The 20,320-nt window shown below is 39.4% G+C and overlaps 1 protein-coding gene across 1 annotated transcript in view; it reads left to right on the top strand.

The window, feature by feature from the left end:
* Positions 1–20,320, top strand: part of auts2a (activator of transcription and developmental regulator AUTS2 a) — a 294,183-nt gene that overhangs the window by 58,203 nt on the left and 215,660 nt on the right. The window contains 1 exon segment of the mRNA XM_051400367.1: positions 17,552–17,764. Within this exon segment, the coding sequence (XP_051256327.1) occupies positions 17,552–17,764 (213 nt within the window).

Here is a 20,320-nt window from a genome sequence, read left to right as displayed (position 1 = left end):
GCAAAATGAATTAAAATCGTCTTCAGAAGGAGCAGGGTTTGATGTAGTTCAGAGCTGCGCTGTTAATGAGGGGAGATCAGTAAGGTCAGACCTATGGTTGGTAATGCAAGTGTGAATCCAAATGTTGCAATCCTCTTTCCTGTTAAAATGTTCATTTTGAAATAGAGGATATGTTACTAACCTTTCAGTTAAAGTAAAAACACACCAGTGGTTTCACATTGAGCATGTCATTGTATTGTCTCAGTTTGGAGCTGTCACAGTTGAGGCAGTAATGATCACTTGCGTGAGTTTTTCCCCGCCAGATTTCACTTGTCAGATGCCATGTGTAGAAAAAAATCAGTGTCCATTAAACTCTGCTTTTTCTATGACATTGTTGGACAAACACTAAATCAAGGAGCTTGTCAGTTAAGCTGAGCTGTGTACAAACTGACTCGTGCATGCTCCTAATGACTCTGGCTCACTCTCAACACAAAAGATGAAGCATGTTATTATCAGTCTTGGATCACCAGATGCTTGCAATAAATGTTTTAATTGCCTGTTTGTGTATCCCTCAGTACCTTCATAGCCTCAGCTGCTCCTGTCACATCTGGCTTGCAGTCAGACAGGTGCTTTTTTCAGAAGCCTCCCACTCTGTAGTGTTGTTATGAAATAGATTTTTAAATTACAATAAACCTATCAGTGACAATTTAAATGTATTATATTTTCATAGTTTGATAAATTAATACTAATTGCACTGCTGAAGTATTCTTTTCTTAACTGTTTCTGGGTTTTATCCCTGGTCATAGTCTGCCAGGCCTGAACTGCAGCTGTCTATGGTTTCTGCTCTTTTCGGGGGCTTTTTGCCTTCTTTAAGTTAACCACATCCTCTACTGGATTCAGTCCAGGTGACTGACTTGGTATTTCAAGAACATTCTACTTTTGGTCTTGAAAAAGTCTCCGGTCACTTTGGCAGTTTGCTATGAGTCATTGTGCCGCTGCAGAGTGAAGCGCAGTCCTATTAGATATGAGGCACTGGGTCGAACCTGAGCAGATTGCTTCTGCTGCTTATGTCAGCAGTCAAGTCATCAATAAGTACAAGGGAGCCAGTCCCAGTGGCAGCCATACCTGCCCATGCCAGTACCATATGCTAGTGGACTGTTCCTTTTCTCCTCCACTTTCCACCACTCTGGCTAAGGTTTATCTGTGTCTCATCAGTCCACAAGATCTTGTTCCAGAACTCTGCAGGTTTTTGAGGTGTGATTTTGAGGCAAATTGTAACCTGGCCTTTTGGTTCTAATGTTTTAGAAGTGTTTAACAATAAATTCTGCACCTTTTATAATGTGATTTTATGCATGAACTAACAACACACATGTCCAAGGAACAGCTGAAGAGCAAATTACCCAATTAGTTTTCTCCCTGAAAAAGGGTGGAACACAAATATAAATGTCTGTAATCCCTACAGTGTTCATCCAATTTGAACGTAAATGCATCATTTCAAATCCATTGTGTACAGAGCCAAAATAACAAAAATGGTATCACTGTCCAAATACTTATGGAGCAGACTGTATATTTAATAGAGCTGATAAAGGAAAGATGAAGTGTGGCATAATGAGTGCAGCAGGATGAAAATGTAAAAACCTGAACACAGCTAGTCCAAAATAGAATTTAATTAAAGAAACTGTAGTAAGGTTAATTGAGGGAATCAATTAAAAAAACTGGCAAACTTCTTCGTGTTCGTGTGTGTTCATGTTCATTTCATGTGTACTTTTGTCTCTGAGTTATGATGTAAGACTTGCAAGTCACATACAGTCAGGTGCTGCTGTTGGCAAAGAAAAACCAAAGAAGATGCAGCTGATTTCTTTACAAGTAGTGGTGACAGGCGCTAGTAAAGTAGTACCTGATGTGAAAAATCAACCAAATGTGCTGTTATGTTCTCACTTTTTTTTTTTTTTTTTAAGAAGAATTAACTTCTAAATGATGTAATGTGTTTCTAAGTCTCAAATCAGCCTTCTAATGTAATTTTGGCTGGAGAGCTCTGTGTAATCAACTGACCTCCTGCACATAGCACACATGAGCCAGCACCGTGCCATTCACCCAGAGAAAACAGACATTGTCCTTTCCCATTTTTTATTTTCCACAATATCCTCTTTCAATAGAGAAACCATATAATCCTGTAAGCCAGTCTTTGGCCTTGACCTTCATTCAACTCATCTTGTGCATCTCAACACCCCAAAAATAAACCCCCTGTTCAGTCTTGTGGTAGTTAAGTTAAAGGCATCACTGAAAATAGTGATTTTTGTGTTTGAATGAGGTCTCTGAAATTATGCTCTCAACACTTTCATAACACACAACCACAACAAACATAAAGCTCTTTTCCCCTGACACACCCTTGTTATTTTCCTTTTTCCACATTCAAGCTTAAAGGATTTTGTCCCCATCTCTTACATTAGAGGAGCACATTAGGAAGGGATATTTTAAAGGCCAGTGTGAACAGCAAGAAAAATCTGCTTCATTGTCCATATGGGTACCTGACCGTTGTTTTGTCTTTAAGATTACTGTAATCAGCAGTGTGCTATATCCACTCCATCTACATGGTCTTAATTTCTTTCTTTCTCATTTCATTGCATAGTAAACCAGAGCAAATGGTAGCGCCTATTGTTATAAATGCCTCAGCAAATATTCTTCACTCATGGCTTACAGTAAGTGCAACAATGGGCTGCATTAGACAGTTGAGAACTTAAATGAATTGTTGCATGGAAACCGTAATTGTTACACAAGCTTAGCTACAGCATAGCAACAGCTCTAAATCCCAAAAAGTGCTTGGATTTCACTTCATTAATCCTGGATCGACTGTATAAAAGATGTGCTCTGTGAAACTAGCTGAGGTCTGGAAGTGTTTTCTGGCACAGTGTGTCTTCTCTGGCACTGTCTTTCCCCTCCATTGTGGAGATGGTGAGCTTTCACTGGGTTTCTAATTACCAGTGGAGGGGCATGTCTGCGCTCTCTTGTTACACTGTTAGCTTTAATGTCCGTGGGCTATAAATAGTGCAGGTGTCGGCTCTCTGGTGAGCAGGAGCCTCTGCTCAGTCTTTAAAGAGGCAGGAAATAGAGCGCTGCATGCACAAACACAGTATGCTCCATTGACTTAACTTAATGTTACCTCAGATGAGGTATGCTGTGTTTGTGCAATGCAGTTTCCTTATGGAATGAGGAAATGAGACATAGTATGGTAAAGTGAAATTTTCACCTCAAATAACCTAAAAAGGTGTATTTGCATTTTGGGTACAGAGTGACTGAAGGTATCAATTATCCCATTTGATGGTTATTATATTTATTTCATATGAGGTGCTTGGTTGGCTGATAAATGATGTTCAGGCTTGCTTTGAGCAAGACGCTATGCTTTTATGGTCAAATGTGTTACATTATTATTGTTTCAGGCAAATATCTGAATACTCTACAATCAAAAATGGCAAAAGCCACAAAACAACATAAGAAAGTAAATACAATGCTCTATAGCAAACTACAGTAAGCCAAAGAAAATGTCTGAACTGCTGATATCCACGGATGAACATTTCTTTTGAATGATGGCTATATATATATATATATATAATATTATTATTCATATCAATATCATCAACCACTCTACTACTGTAGCAGCATGATTTCCATCACTGCCGTCTTGATGCTGAACTGCACTTTTAAGACATCTGCTCTTCATCCAAAGGAAGATTCTTATTCACTGCATGCTGGAGCAACAAGTTCTTAGATACATAACGAAGGACTGAGAGAGCATCAGTGCAATTTAATGATCCTCTTTCTGTACCCAGTTGCTAAGCAACCTGCACCGTTCTGTCTGAAGCCACGACGTCCCAAAAGAAACATCACGTCATTGGACTGAGGAGCGGAGGAATGATAGCAGGGAATGCAAAGCCATTTTGGGGGGGGTTAGCCATAGTCCCTTTTCTGCTTTTTGACTTTCTTAAGATGCTCATGCTACGTTTACAATAGCACTTCTGTTTGGATTAAAATAAATGTTTCAGTATAAGCAAAGGTGTGATAGTATGAGGAGATTTAATCGCCTCCTGCTTGGTGGTCTAAGCATGAAGACGTGACTGTTACAGTAGTCAAGGCTGGAGCCCATTGTGGAAGCCTGCTGGGCTAATCTAACAACCATTCCTTGTCTGGAGAACCCATGGAGGGGCCTCTTTTGTTCAAATACCATTAACTGAACACCGGTGTAGTATGCGGAGAAAAAGGGAGCGAATTAAACCAACCGTTATAAGTTTCTCCCTCTGAAAACCACTGCTTCAGGGCCTTGACTGGTTTTGGCAGCATGCAGGAGAGAAGCACATTGAGAACAGGAAGGCTTCAGCATCACCCACTATTCACTCCCTCCCTGAGTCAGTCTTCGGCTGTGAATCATGGAGGTGGAGGGGAAAAGAGAGAAATAAGAGGGAGTGAGAGCTGTTGCTACAAAACCACAGCTTGAGCGAAATCAAGCATTTCTGTTTCCCTTCTCCCAAATCCCGGGAGAGGGCTTCTTTTCTTTCTGCGGTTGTTGTTCTGGCTCCACCGCACACAGAAATCACAGAAAACAAAGCTTGTCTTAAGACAACAGTGGACAACAAATGGGCTTGGTAAACTTCTGAGAGGACAGATATTAGAACTGCACTTTTTACCCACTGTGGCAATTGATGGTTTCTGTCAATGATTAAAGGAATTAATGTCTTTCATTAAACATCTCTGTTTCATGCTGCACCCTTTGCTTACATTACAGTAATGCTGTTACTAGTTGCTTCTTAATTCACCCTGCAAAAATGTGGTGGGCAATCTATTGGTTGTGTTCATTTCTCATGCTTAGATGTTTTCCTTTGAGCCAGTAACAAATACCCCAAATAATGGAAATAATCTTCTTGCCCATGTGTTTTGTAAAGCATTATTTACATTTACAGCAAACATTTCTTCGAAGTGTAGGTCATAATATAAATTGCATATTTACTGGCAATCATGGTGACTATCCTCTGATACTCAAATAAAAGTGCACATTCTGCTACGGCACTGAGCATACCACCACTATAGCCTTCAGTATATGAATGCCCCTTGTTTCCTGCTAGCAGCTCTTCGTCATCTTCCTCCCAGCTCTTCATACCCTTGGCTTCCCCTTCAAAAGCTTTTACTGGAGTTTTCAAGTGAATCAGTCTCCACGGTTTTACTACTCCCAAGCTCAGTTTTTGCACTGAGCAGATTTTCTGTCATCATGTGGCAAGCTTGTCAGTTTGTAGTTAGTTGAAAACAAGCAGCATTATGAGCACTATTTGTGTGTGTTTGGCATGTATGTGAGTTTGCCTGTGCTTCTGGCGGTTTCATAAATCTGGTTGCAAGCTTGGCACAAGATGTTTGTCGCTTGAACATGTTTGACTGTAGTTGGATGCAACACTTTGTAGGAAGAAAATTTGTCATGTGGGATTTATTATACTCTTACATATGTTTTTGTTGGTGATGCATCAGACATGGCACTTGTTGCCCAGAGACTTGCTTTCATGGTGTTGCCAGCTGATGTGTGTGGTTGAATACATTAGTGAGAAATGTAAATAACTGGAGGTGGCTGGCTGAGCTTTGTTTTTATTTAAAGTTATTTCAGTTCTAACAGTGCTCTCAGGTTGTCTGCTACCACCTCAGGGATGGGAACAGTTTATCTAATTGTAGATGATAATCTATCTAGAATATATCCCTTTTTTTCAGGATACTCAGTAGTGTCTCAGCACTCGTTTATTTAAGGTGACAGCATGTTTTTTTAGCTTATACATTAAACAAAAATCACTTTGCAACCATCCAAGGAGAATTACACCATTTAGGCACATTTAATGGTGTGGAATATTTCCTTTGTATAAAGATACTCCAGTACAGTATTGAGGCTGACGTTGAAAACCTATGCACGACAGCACAATGGGTTATAGCTAAAGGAATATCAATGGATTGACCATCGCATAGCCAAAAAAAATAAAAAAAAGATAAGGACTTGGATCTTCCCTAATACACATAAATATAATAGCCAATAGTATATTTGTTATAATGATCTGCTTACATTATTTCACAGAGTATGGGCTTTTGGGCTTGTAAGAAGTAGATGTTAAATGTGTGTTTAATATCGAAGTGTAATTTTCAGTGTCTCTTGCAGATTATAAATAACACTCATTATGCCCAGCCATGAGATGATTTTTTAACAATGAGTGGGTTGTCACTTTTAGACAGCTAAACAAATTGGCCCATTCCACAGAGAGTGAATTTTCTTCAGTAATAGTGAATTTTCTTCAGTAATAGTGAATGGCAGAATCCAATAAAAGCTCTGACCCAGTGCAGTCACCGTAAGCAATCCGTGTGCCTGTTTAAGCAAATGGTTCATTTGCTTTTACATCTGTCAGCAATTAGGTGTAATTATTTAAGCCAACAAGGGCAGCTTCAAAGGGTGAAATCCATCCCACAATGCCGCTCTGGCTGGGATTGTTTTCAGCAATGTATTATTTTCCTCCTTGTGGTTTGTTCTCGTTTGATCAGGACAGTCTGCACTTCATCTTGTTTCGCAGTATGCTTTGCTTATTCAGGTTGTCACCACACGGCTGGTGTGCATGTTATCTTGCTTTTGTTTGCTTTACACTAAAATCCTTTTATTCATATTCTTCTGCACACAACAGATGACCTGCCAGCTGATGGCTATGTCTCAAATGTAGTCTAATATTTAAAACAAAATCAACGTTTTGTTTTAGTAACACAGCAACACTGTTGGTTTATATCTTTGTGCACCCATTAAAGGGCCACTCTGCCTGCTCTGCTTACTCTGTGATTAACATGAAAAAAGCCAGGCTGGATCTGCTCCTCATGTTTATTTAATCAGGGTAAATGTTGTGGGTTCTTGTGGCTCATGCTGAATATGTTTGTTTTTCATTAAGTCCTGTGCTCTGCTGGCGTCTCTGCAGAAGGCCTAATTTCCCTCTTGTTAAGATGCATACTGGAAACACATGTATGCTCACAAGCACACACGCATATGCAGCGTCACAAATACACACTCATATGAATTTGTGAGGTCTCTTGTTGCCAATCTGATCAATGTTGTAAGATCCTTTTAGCAACAGTATTTTTAGAAAAAACTCCAACCTCCCACCCACTACAAGCCTTGTGTTACATTGTCACTCTGTGGCCGCAATCCAGCCATTTGATTGCTACCTCTGATGCAATATGTGTGACCGGCAGCGCTTTGTTTTATTTGGGTAAAATCAGTTGTTATGTTTCTCTCAGGACGCCTGATAAGACTGAATGACACAAATGGAACCTGGTTGCTGAGATCTCCCTTTACCTCAGCTCCCCTCAATCCTGTCTGCTCTCCCAAAAGAAAAAGAATCCGTATTTGTTGAACAGCCAGACACAACCAGGAAATCAGATCGTCATACACAGGATATCCCCTTGTCTTTTTTCACGCACCCTCCAGACTCAAATGGAAAAAAATCTCTAGTATGATGAGATTAGTGCCAGGAAATTGGCTAGGTGTCTTTTGTCTGTGTGTATGTGAGTATAGTGTGTCTGTGTGTGCATATTGAAGTGGACATTGTTTTGTCAGGCCCCGATATTGCTGGGAGAGTGCTATGTGAGAAACAAGGGAACTAATGCAGGTGAACAAACATCTTGTAGATGGTTATGTCTGTCAGGGGAATAATTTACTGCCTACCTGAAAAGCACTACCAGCCTCAGACAACTCCCCCCACTCGCTTCTGTGCATAATGCAGACATTGGCTTATCTTCACCTGAAAATTCTGTGCAGCTGTGTGTGTGTGTGTGTGTATGTGTATGTGTATGTGTGCGTTTTTGTGTGAGCACCTGCATGTATTCTGAGACACTACAGAAGGTAGACAGAACTTCGGACAGTGGTTTTAGGAGACTGGAGCTAGGAGGGGTTCCAGTTTCTTGTGAAACATTTCCAGCCTGTCTCCTATTGTATAGTACGGTATATAGATGTGATATGATACATCTGCCTCCCAATAATGCTGTAGTGCTCTCAGTTATTCCATTAGTTTAATGGTTTGATTGTTGAGGTGATTGAGGGAGGTCTCTGTCTATTCCCAGTGGCTCCGACAAGGCAAGGCACCATCATCTCTGATTGAGATTACATAAATGTTCATTATAATCCTCTTAAATGATTTATTTAGGTAATCTATGGGGATTACTTAAGGAACAAATTACTATTATCTGTACTTTCTGCTTACTATAGTTACCTAATCCAGCAATACCCCTTGAGATCACAGATTTTTGAGGGAACCTGTCTTGTTAATCATTATCATTGTGGTTTACGATGGGCTACATTCAGTGATCCATCACTGCAGATGAACATGATCTGCTGTTAATCTGGAACAGACAATAGTGTAAAAAGGAAAAGTTAAGGCCTCCCTTTGGAAGCAAGAAGGGAGGGCAGAGCCTATGATGTGCCAAAATATTTGTCAAAATAATATAACAGTAATATCAGTCATGCTTTGGATATTTATAGTGATACAAGAAAAGAAACTCTGTGAGGTTGAACATCAGCCGTCTTAGTTTATTATTTAAGCATTGTAATATTTGCTAATTAGCGCTAAACATGAAGTACAGCTGAGGCTGATGGAAATGTCTAAAATATATAAAACCATGGAAACCATGAATGACTGTACAAAATGTTGTGCCAATCCATCCAGTAAATGTTTAAATATTTTATAAGTATAAATCCATTCAATGTTTTGTATTTGGCATATTTCCGACTGGACCAAAGTAGTGGACTGAAGCCTGAAGTTATAAAGCTATATATTTAGAATAGTAGATATAATATATATATAAAATAATAAAAAGTGAATTCAGAGTAAGCTTTAGTTTTTTTTTCCTGGAGACAAGGTCATACTCTGCTCCGCTGCTTTTGGGTTGAAGTTGTAATTATTATAGTTTTTATCACTGTACACAGGAAAATAGTGGATAAAACAATGTGTTCACTATGTGAACTGTTGTGAGGTGTTTGATCTGCAGAAGGAAAAGTGATGATGGTTTAAATGTCCTCACGTCAGGCTCTTCACAAGTATAACACTATTATGTGTGGATGTGAGTGCTTGGACTAGATCCTATTTGTGCAGCACAGGCCAAGTTTTAGATATCAGAATAAGTATTACACCAAGTTGTCCTGAAGCGCTGTGTTTAGCAATTGTTTCAGCTTTGCTACCTTTGATGGCAGCCTGGAGACATTCCATTGGATAAATACCGTTAACCTTCCTCACACTTAGTTTCCTACGTTTCCAATTTACAATGGCTACAATCAAGCTGGAATTCATTCATTCAAATTTACTAGCAAACAAATTTCCTGTCTTCTGGCTCAAAGATTTCCTCAAAGCTCACCAGAAAATGTGGCTATGAATGCAGCTGGAGTGCTTTTGTAGTTCTAAGAAGATTTTGAATTGTGCGTTCACTTTTTAATTCATTGCACTGTTTTTATAAACCACAGTTAAATCAGCCCAAATGCGATCAGCGGTCAACATGGATATAATAATAATAATAATAATAATGCATTTATTTATAGAGCGCTATTCAAGGACCTCAAAGACACTACACATAGGTTAATATAAAAAGGTAAAACATGTACCATTAATATACAAAAGAGAGCAATAGCATTCTGTAGCCGTATAGCTCGCAGGGTGATTTTATTGAATTGGAAATCTAACAAATGCCCACCCTTCAGGAGATGGATTCAGGAGGTGCTGTCTCTACTTCAGTTAGAAAAGATAAGACACACACTGAACGGCTCTTGTGACACATATACCAGAATGTGGTCTCCCCTTATTGAGTATGTAAAGAAGTTAAATCTGTAACCAATCATGTTATCTTGGTCCTCTCTCTTGTCAACCTGTCTGACTAACCCATTGATGTTACACTTATGCAGCATTGGATCTTTTTTTTTCTGTTTTTTTTTCCTTGTACTCTTGGTCCCAGGGGAGGGTGTGTGGGGATGGTACTAGTACGGGATTATGTTCACGAGAACTGATATGTTTGTGTATGTATGTATGTTCACCTTTGTCTCTATAACTGAAAATGCCTTAAATAAAGTTGTTAAAAAAATATATATATAAAAAGGTAATATAATCATATAACCAAAATTAATAAAATTGTTTTTTTTTGTATGAAATTCAGTCTCTACCCTCTCACTTTTCGTTCCTTTGTCTGCATTCAGGAGCTGCTGTCCTCTCAAATACCCCTCAGGTCTCTTCGTCTTGTCTGATTTCTCTGAGCTGCAGGTCAACTTGCTGGATAGACTGCTGAATGATTTTTCTTGCAGGACCTTGTCCCTCTTGTCTCATTCTTGTAGGAAAACACTTGAGCTGCCTGGTGCTCGGCAGTTATTCAAGATGCATAAACCGAATGCTCAGTGAAAACACTAGTGTGTACATGGATATCCATATGTTTCACTGAGGTTGAATTCCTCCCATGTTCTGCATTGGAGGATCAGCATTGGCAATACTGTGTGTATCCAGTTCGGTCACTTGTATTGCTGATGCCAACACTGGCCAGTGCTCAAAAGCTTCAGCCGCCGGTACACCGCTCTGTGGAGAGATATGGGTTGCTCTTACTCTAGTTTTGTCTTAAATGTGTTTGTTAGAAATACTCAGTCTAGGGATTAATAAATTGCCACAAAAAAAAAATTGCAGGTGTTTTTGTATCCACTCCAGTAGTTGTGATTTTGACAAATGCTACAGAAGGACTTGGAGGTTGCTTAGTCCTTATTTAGCCATGATTTGGGGTTTAGAACCAAAAGATTAAAAATACCAAAGAGGAATTAAGTGTTTCTGCCACTAAGTTATTTTTCAGTTTGATGCTAAATCTGGTCAAACAGCACTTGTCCGACCTCAGTGCTGAATTGTTATTCCAGCTGTCTTTAATCTTAACATAATATTTAGTAGAGAGCCATCTGGAACATGAAGCCGATAGTGATGCAGTAGTTTGTTCCATCATACTACAGGAATTGAATTAATCCTTAAAACAAGCTCAATTTTCATGCATTACTGGTTCAGGACTGAAACTAACTTGTGTGTTGTCTTTGTGCTGTGGAAGGAGTATTACATAGGAGCAGTACATAAGCAAAACCATGGATTCAAAGTACAAAGCTTGAATTTTGTTGGTACATCTCATCACTCCCTAAAATAAACTTTTTCTTTTGCCGCCTTCTCTATAAATTGGATCAACAACCTCCACAGTAAACGATAATTATAAACACTGAAATACACATTTTTTTGGACATAGTTAAAACTTCTTCTTCTACTTCACTGTTCAATGAGTTAGTTATTATTAGGTTTCATTAAACTTTGAAAGATTGGTTTATTTTATTAGCTTCAGCTTATGATTAATTAAATTAATCCTGCTGATTACATTGTCAGTTAATAATAAAAAAAAACAAAACCCCATTACAATTTTTCATGTTTTGTCTAACTTAAAACCCAAAGAGATTCGTTTTACAATGTTGTACACCAGAGAAAAGCAGGAAATCATCATGAAAGAGGCGGAACTAGTAAATGTTTTGCATTTTGACTTGTAAAACAACTGAAACGATTAATAGATTGTCAGAATGGTTTGTGATTTCTTTTCTGTCAATTAACTGACTAATTAACTTTAATATCTTTCAATCTTTGTGTTTGTCAGATGGTCGAACAGCGTATGAGACAGATTCACAGGAAAAAAAGGAAAATGACAAAACAGTTCAGTCCAATTTGTATGATACACTTTTTACTTAACTAACTTTAAATGAACCTCACTATATTTGTTTAACTGTCATCAACCAGCTCATCTTTGCTTACAGAAGCTCTTATCTTTCAAAAATTGGAGTAATCATTGTCATGTCACTCATTTTAGTATTTTGAGTATCAATTTAGAATTATGTCAGTGTATATCACTTCACCCCAGTTATCTCCCTGCCGTGCCAAAAAGCACTATTTTCAAAAAGAATAATTTATTAAGAAGTTGGAATGCAAGAATTTTAAGTGAACATGGAGGTTCAGTGCAAGGTGTATAACTCCAAACATCAAACCTCACATGAATATGTTAATGTAAATGAATTTATATATACAGCAGATATTATGATTAATATTGTGTACACATCCTGATAATGCTATGGACTGAAAAAGTTGCTGTGCCAGCGAAGGCCATGTGTAGGTATCATTCTCACCAGGGTTTGACCCATTAAATTACATATAAAGTAGTTCAGCTGCTCTAATCACACCTGTAATTGGTTACATCACCACAAACAGCAGCAGTGTATTACCCAGCAATTTGTTACACTCAACACTTAGAGCTTGCTTAATGCTATTTCACACCTACTGAAAATGTGATAATCAGGTCAAGGACTCCCTAAAGAATGGGAGACAATTCACTGCTCAACTTAACAAGGTAGCTGTAGTTAATATGGGCTGTTGTCCCAGAGTCCTGGAGTACCCCACAAGGAGAGATTGTACTTATCAGTCTTTATTAGCATTCATTAGATCTCCAATTATTGTTTACCTTGTCTGTTGATGTTTGAGGTGTGTGTGTGTGTGTGTGTGTGTGTGTGTGTGTGTGTGTGTGTGTGTGTGTGTGTGTGCGTGCGCACGTGCACGTGTGCAGATGTACTGAATGCAGCAGTATCGTGAGAAGCCAGATTCATTAAGTTGTGCGTTTGAGTGCTCTCTCTGCCTCTCCACCATCTCTCTCAGTTCCTGTTTTCTGCCCCCATCCATCCCTCTCTCTTTTCCTCTCTGTTGGGAATCCAGTTTGTATAAACTAATTAAATTGTCTCAGTAAGACAAGTTGATCAGACTCTTTGATCAGCCTCATGCTGGCTTGTCTGTTTGGTGGCTCAAATGCCAGCATGCTGTGAGAGACCAGAGAAGGTCCAGCTTGTTAATATACTGCTGTAGTCATTGAATTCAGAGCGCTCCTGCAAATGGAGGAAAGACAGGAAAGGTTCTCCATGGTGGTGTTCAAACACAAAACAAAGGAGAGTGAAAGGGGGGGCATAAGAATGCATCGAATGAATTAAACCCCCTTACATGTGTGAGAAGATGATGGTTGTCTAAGGGGCTCTGCTAAAGCCTTCTTAAATCAATTCTAAAAGACATCTATGTGAAGTTATTATATAGTAGAGCAGAGTTTCATATGGGTGCAATTTGTACACTGAAAGTTAGTCAGTAAACAGGAAGAGCATACATAGATGTTTCTAAGAAAAAAAGCAAGCACACAAATTACATTTTTGGATTGGATGAGACATATCCCATACTGCAGTGATTATTGAATCCTGCTCCTGGAATAAGCCACTGACCGCACTCTGCCCCTTCAATTCGTCATATTTATGTACTGATTCACTTCAGTTTATTATTTTAAACCGTATGTATCCTCTGGCAGGCAGAGCTTTCCATTGTTTCATTCAGCCTATCCCTGACTGTGATAGTAGCATACAATGTTACTGTCACAGTCAGGAAGAGGAGAGGCTGTTCCACTTTTATTCTTCACAACTGTACTGTATATGAATTGTGGAGCAGCTTTGGAATATTTGACAGAAAATTGCATGAGGCGAACAATATGAATCGACTGCAGGTAGCTTTTGGCATTAGCTCCAGATCCAGTTTACAAGCATATCTGGGTATCTGCTATAATGACACATTAACAGTGAAAGTTATACAGTAGATCCCCTCCAGACATGTTCTGCTTTGAATAATGTTATGTATTGTATGTTGTTATGATATGAATTTTTATTACTAAACTTATAATTCCATTTACTCTTTCTCTCTGATTGAAAACAGTTTTTGCCTTAAAATATCAGATTAATAACAGAATAATTGAAAGTAATATGTTTTTATCTCACATTAGATGTTATACATTGTACAACCCGAATCCAAAATATACAAAAAGATTTAAAATAAAATTGATTATAATAGCTGCCTTCCAGATTGTAACCTGTTGTAAGGACACCTGCCGACCTGCATTGCCACTAAATGCCACAGTGTAATTACTTTGTACAATGCCAGACAATCACCGTAATGAAAGCTAGTAAGAATGAGCCATATTGAGCAATTACTTTTTTTCAGTGTCATCATAATGCGCTGAAATAAGGAATTTGTCTTGCTATTGTTCGGTGAGCAGGCAAAACATAATGTGCATCATTTATTCCACGCAATCAGTTGGTTTGGAGGCTTAGACGCATGCAGAAAGCCAGCACAATGAAAGCTCTCTCAGCCCCATCATAACTTTGTCACATATTCTGTGCACTGACAATGCATGTCATGTTGCATTATTTGCCTTGGATGAGTGTGGGCGGAAAAGGCAAACAAGATTAGTTGATGCATGCACTTGTTTTTCTACGAGTGAATCAAGGCCTTTAGAAATGGTTTAGTGAGTCAGTGCCAGTAGCACACCCATCAAACTCATCCTTTTGACAGCAGTGCATATCTGTAACACTGGTGAAGTAATTCTCTACAGGCACGCTAAGGTTGCTTCGAGGTGGTCCTTCGACGAGCAACTGCTGCTGCTTGAAATGTGGTGGATTTTTTTCCACCAGTATTTTGTGGAAAATGTGTCTTGATTTCATTCCTCGTGTGTACTGTACACCAAATATGAGGCACACTGTGGTTTCTGTGGGCTGTGGGATAAATCCTGGACTGAGGCAGGGTTTAGTGGAGTCAAGCGTGAGTGCAGTTATATAAACCACACCTAAAAATGTCTTCACTCTAAGGTGAAGTAGAGAAAGATGCCCCAGTATGCGTGAGGTGAATGTGAGTGTCTTTTACGCAGGTAAAAGTATCAATACCTTAAAGTAAAACTAGGGGGAATTCAGACTGGAAACAGCCTAACATTACAGTGTAGGGGAGGAGTGTTGTTTCAGGTACCAGTGATACAATGAAATACACTGCATAATGGGTAATATTATTAGATTTTGCAACCTTGGAAAATGATCACAGTGGTCACTATATTTTCTTTCATCACAATGGTCACGATGTAAACTGTAGAACCACTACAAAGCAGTGTCTTGCTGGATAATGTCATGTTGCATTCCATCGACAGTTGATGGACTGGTCCCATTCAAATGAATGATGTGGCTGCATTTCTTTTCATCAGGGCTCAAGTCAGTCTGAACACAGCCTTACTACACTGCAAATAAATGTCCTGCATTCAAAGAACAGAAGTATTTGCAGCAAAATATACTTAAAAGACCGATGTGTAGGATTTAGTGGAATCTTTGCAGATTGCAGCCGTTTGATTACAGTTGCCTCAACCTCCCTTCCAAGTGTGTAGTAGAAACTATGGTTGCAAAAGGCCTAGAGCCAGTGTTTGGTTTGTCCATTCTAGGGTACTGTAGAAGCATGGCGGTTCAACAAGGCGACTTGCTCCCTGTAGATAAAAATGGCTCATTCTAAGGTAACAAAAACCCAACAATTGTTATTAGTTATTATGAGTGTCTATTATACACTAATAAAAACACACCTATAAATACATGTCTGCCTATAGATCCTCCTAAATGTTACACACTGGACCTTTAAAAGTATACAGAGTAAAAGAACTCAACTGGCATCAGTGTGATTGTAATAATAATAAGATTATGTTATTATTATGAATGCATTACTGTGTATTTGACTTTACATACTAGAGGATAGTTTGATCTTTAACATCGTATTTTACAGTTCATTATATGTTTCGATTAATAACCTTGATTTTCAAAGTAACTGTTAACTCTAGCTGTAAAATAAATGTAGTTGCCCCTGGAGAGTGTCCATGATCCATCTGAACCTTAATTTAACCTAAACTTGTGATAACACAGAAATGAGGGAAATAATCCCTGTCATTTAGTGGAAAATTGGCAACTTTTCAAGTAGCACAGATTTGGAGGATTTAGAAAGCAGAAGATAGAATAAGGCAAGACATATCAAAAATATTGGAAAAACAGCAAAGAGGAACATTATCGTTGCAGGAATAATCCTCACACACTCATTGTCAAAAAAGAAAACAGTACACATGACTGCAGAGAAATGGTCCTTTTTAAGCTACCACATCATAAATATATTACATTTCTTTGCCCTAAAAGTGTTGAATCCAGTCGTCAGTGGCGTTAATGCCACTAGATACTCTCACAACCATGTCTCTCCAGCCTTAAAATGTTGCGGAGTATTGACATGTCATTAGTGGAACTGTGGCAGCTTTGCACCTTCCCCTTCAGCAGTCAGCCTTCACTCTGATGGCTGCTTCGCTAGCTTGAATGTCTCCCTGGGGGTATTAACACCAATGGCTCTTTGGTCCACAGTGGAGCAAAAGAGGTCACCCTTTCAAATAACAAAGCTGATTTGTTCCATAAGTTTTACTGTGGGCGGCTGTGATACATTACACAGTCTCTCAGCAGCAGATGAGTGGTTCTATTGATCAGCCCTGTCAAACTGTATAACCCCATGTGTGTACACCGCAATATTGGAGTTGTAGCTTATCGCTTTGTGTTCAGAATCCGGTTTTCTTCATGAAAAGAAATGTCTTTTGATGTAGTTTTTTTATGTGTTGGGCAAACTGAACTTAAAAAGTGTCGATGTTTCTTGCTGAGCTTGTGCTGATCTGTTACTGGCTCAGAAATGTGCCTTACAGGTAAACACAAGCTCAATCAAAGTTTCTAATTGTCTCTGTCTTTGCGTCTTCTACTTCATGCCACGCTTAAATGTTCTTTTACAGTTCATCCTGGGGGGACCATAACTATCTAAACCAAATGTCTTGACAGCCATTGCAGTAGTTGCTGAGACATTTCAATCAAAACCATGAATATCAACTTCATGGGGACACTACAGTAAATATAAGGAGACCATAAAGTTCTTTAGTATTCATCATCTGGGAACCACAAATGTCTGTACAAAATGATATGCCATCAGTTAATTAATGAAACCTTTGACCTGCTGGTGCCACTGGATGAAAATTCAGAGGGTTAATGTCAAAATGCCATGACAACCCACCCAGAAGAATTCTAAAAATAGGAGTTGTAAAAAGACAACTAATTCCCACTGTCTTTGGTATCCTGTCGACACATACCACCTCACTGCAACATCCTCCTGCTGGGGTCCCATTTTGCTCTTTCTCTCATTATTCCTGTTCGTCTCTACTGTATACTTTCAAATAAAATGAAATGGGAAAAAAAACAAACCTAACAAAGAGCCACTTTTCTGCTGCTCTTTGTTGAAGAAAATCTTGTGATAATACACTGTATCTAAAGCCTTTCTGCACAATTGCCCCTCAATTCGGAGCAGATTCTCTGCACTGCTGTAGAGTGGAGATTTGCTACCTGTCAAAACGGGCTTTTATGAGTGGCTGTTCCACTCTTTTTTTCTTCAAGCTCTTGAGTGTGCTAATGAGCAGGTTTTCTTAGGTTCAGAAATTTAATGAAACATTGATTTGACTGTTGATGGACCATATGATTATAGAGTGCTCAAAAGGCCAGCTGCACAGCTCATACATGCTGTAAAACACATTACCAGTGGTAGTGAATTTTTTCTTTGTTTCTCTTGTGCTGTTTCCTCTCTAGAAGAATATGACGCTGAAGCCCCCAGAGTGCAGAGACAACCAGGCAGGGCCCCTGCACAAGAAGAAGCCTGTCAGAGTCCCTAACGGCCTGAGCCTGGAGCCCTGCAAGAACAATCACCACCACCAACAGCCTTCAGACCAGGAGAACAACCCCCGCCTTGCACACACACAGGGCAAGAGGAAGAAGAAGCACCTGAACAAGAAACACACAGTGGTGAGTACTGATGTCCTATATGCTATAAATCATGTATGGCAAATGTTTCAGAGTACTACATTTTCATTCTGAGCCCCCATTGTACTTCCTTACTTCACCATACTTTTTCATGAAGCTGAGAAAAAATAGTGTGCGCTTCTATAATCTTGAAATCAGTTGTCGACACAGCGAGTAGTACAAGTATTTTTAAAATAATGCTGTAGTTGTTTTTTGTCCCTCTTGGCTCAATGTTGGTCAGTGCACCAAGTGTGTGTGTTGTTATATCCAATCTGTAGTTAGGGCAAATGTAAAACAACTATATATTTAATGCAAGCCCCTGCAGGGGTGTTGTTTAGGTCACTGTTTGGCACACAGGCACTGAAGGTGGGATGGCTGGGGGTGTTTGGCCAAGAAAGAAGTAGCTAGTTTTTAGATTCTCAGGAAAATGTGAAAGCAAAAATGTAAGTGTTTCAAGGGTTTTCATTGGCCATATGCTGCTGTTGCTTACAGTTTCTCAGTTTCTCAGAGCCTGGCTTCGATGCTCTTTAAACTGAATTAATACTGTGAAGAGGATCCTTTATTTGTGGCCATTTTACAGGAAAAAAGAACTCTGATCAGTTTTACATTTCTAATCGACATCAGTTCCAACAAACTGAACCTCTATGATCGTTTTATTACTGTGGGGTTGTCATGCAGGGTAAGCAGGTCTATATGTTTGTTGCATTATATTTACATACATATTATATGATATGTACTATGTTTTTATTGGGTCTCTGTTACGGCATTGGCAATAAGGCCAAAGATTTGTGTAGAGCATATCAATTTAACCATGAACAAGTGAACAGTGTCACTGTATAAATCTCATATATGGTAGTGTCTAGTGTATGTGAGTGTATATGAGAGCAATGTATGCCTGAACATATTTTTGTGTGTTGCAAGGTGACAAGGTCACTAATGAATATTTAAGCTACACTGATGCAGTGCTCCACCAGCAAGGACCTTCGGTTACAGCACTCTACCTACTGTTTACACACACACACACACACACACACACACACACACACACACACACACACACACACACACACACACACACACACAAACAGAGACTCTCGGGTTATGCTCTGCCATTTCTCTGGGGAAGGGTCAGTCTTCTTGAGCTGCATATTCAAGGACATTTTTGTGTGGGTCGCTGCAGGACAAGAAGACATGAGAGAAAAGACAAGGGTTACCATGCACATGGCTTGCTTACATATACTGTTCACTGCTGACTCCACAGTGGGTTTGTAGGAGCAGTAATGTGGTGGTATTTCTAGATTTTAGGTTCCAGCTTTTTAGACAAATTTCAGAAAAATCCCAGGCATTTTAAATAGGAGATACCTTTACTATCTACAGTACACTAAGGCAAGCTCATACCCAAATGTTTTCGCTAGATGTTTTGAATCAGGCAGTTGTGGCTTTGTTCTGGTTGTCTGTCCTCTACCACTGGTTGGACGAACCCCTCAGCCTGTAGTCATTAGTAATGTGGGGTGGAGTCCAAACTGTTTTGAAAGGCTCCTATTTTTAACTAGTCACATGACAGCTGCATTCACACGACTACTGTACTTTCTTTAACAGTGGCTGTATCCTGTAGCCTTTGCGGCAGACCTCTGTTGTGAGGGTCACCACTGCTGCTTGTGTGTCATGTCTGCCCCTGTACAGGCTAATGGACAGATGGTGCTACCTGATAGTGTCAAGGTTGTCTTGTACTGCTTGTACAGTACAGAAACAACTGATGGAGGCACATCTATGTGATACTTGCGTTAATAAATGTGTGTGTTCATCTACACCTTGATTTGTTGTTGTTGTTGGCCTGACTGACTGTGTGTGTGTGTGTGTGTGTGTGTGTGTGTGTGTGTGTGTTTGGATACCTTGGCAGGTGGTTGCATGTTTCGGTCATGAGTGGTGTTCAGGCTGTTGGCAGAGGGAAGCCCAACCCTGATGTCCCGAGTGCACGCTCACACACAAATGTTGGCAGATGCATTCACGCACACACAAACACATCCACCACATTCTCACCCACTCTCTTTCTCACCTCCCTCCCCTGCTAACCCACATATGTGCTCAAACTCAAACAAACATGAACTCTGCATGCATTGCCATAACCCTTTACACACATCACAGGTGGCTGTGACATGATAGCAACAAACACCGATGAGTTAAATGCAAGGCATACTGGCACCAGTGAGAGCTCTCTAAATTACAATGGGTCCCATTAATCTTGGTAATTATCAGAAATGATTTTAATGATTGTATTACTGATGATTGTGATAACCTAATGTGTTTGGCTTTGAGCGCAGCTAAAGCCCGGACTGTTACATCGTCGCTGTTCTCAATGAGGAAAAATAGTTTGCTGCTCCCTGCGAGATGCAGATAGACCTTGGTGCACAATAACACCCTAATCTGTCACGCTTTATGACATATGCATAATTGAAAAGATCATCATCTGTGCCCGACGCCACCCCTTTTTGTCCTCTGAAGAGAAACAAGCTGCAGAGTTATCCAGCAGAACTAGTTTCTTGGGCTTCACTATAAATA

This window comes from Dicentrarchus labrax, unplaced genomic scaffold, assembly GCF_905237075.1.
Source record: "Dicentrarchus labrax unplaced genomic scaffold, dlabrax2021, whole genome shotgun sequence".
Lineage (NCBI taxonomy): Eukaryota > Metazoa > Chordata > Actinopteri > Moronidae > Dicentrarchus > Dicentrarchus labrax.
Note: the sequence above shows the minus strand (reverse complement) of the source record. Positions and strands in the feature narration are given on the sequence as shown.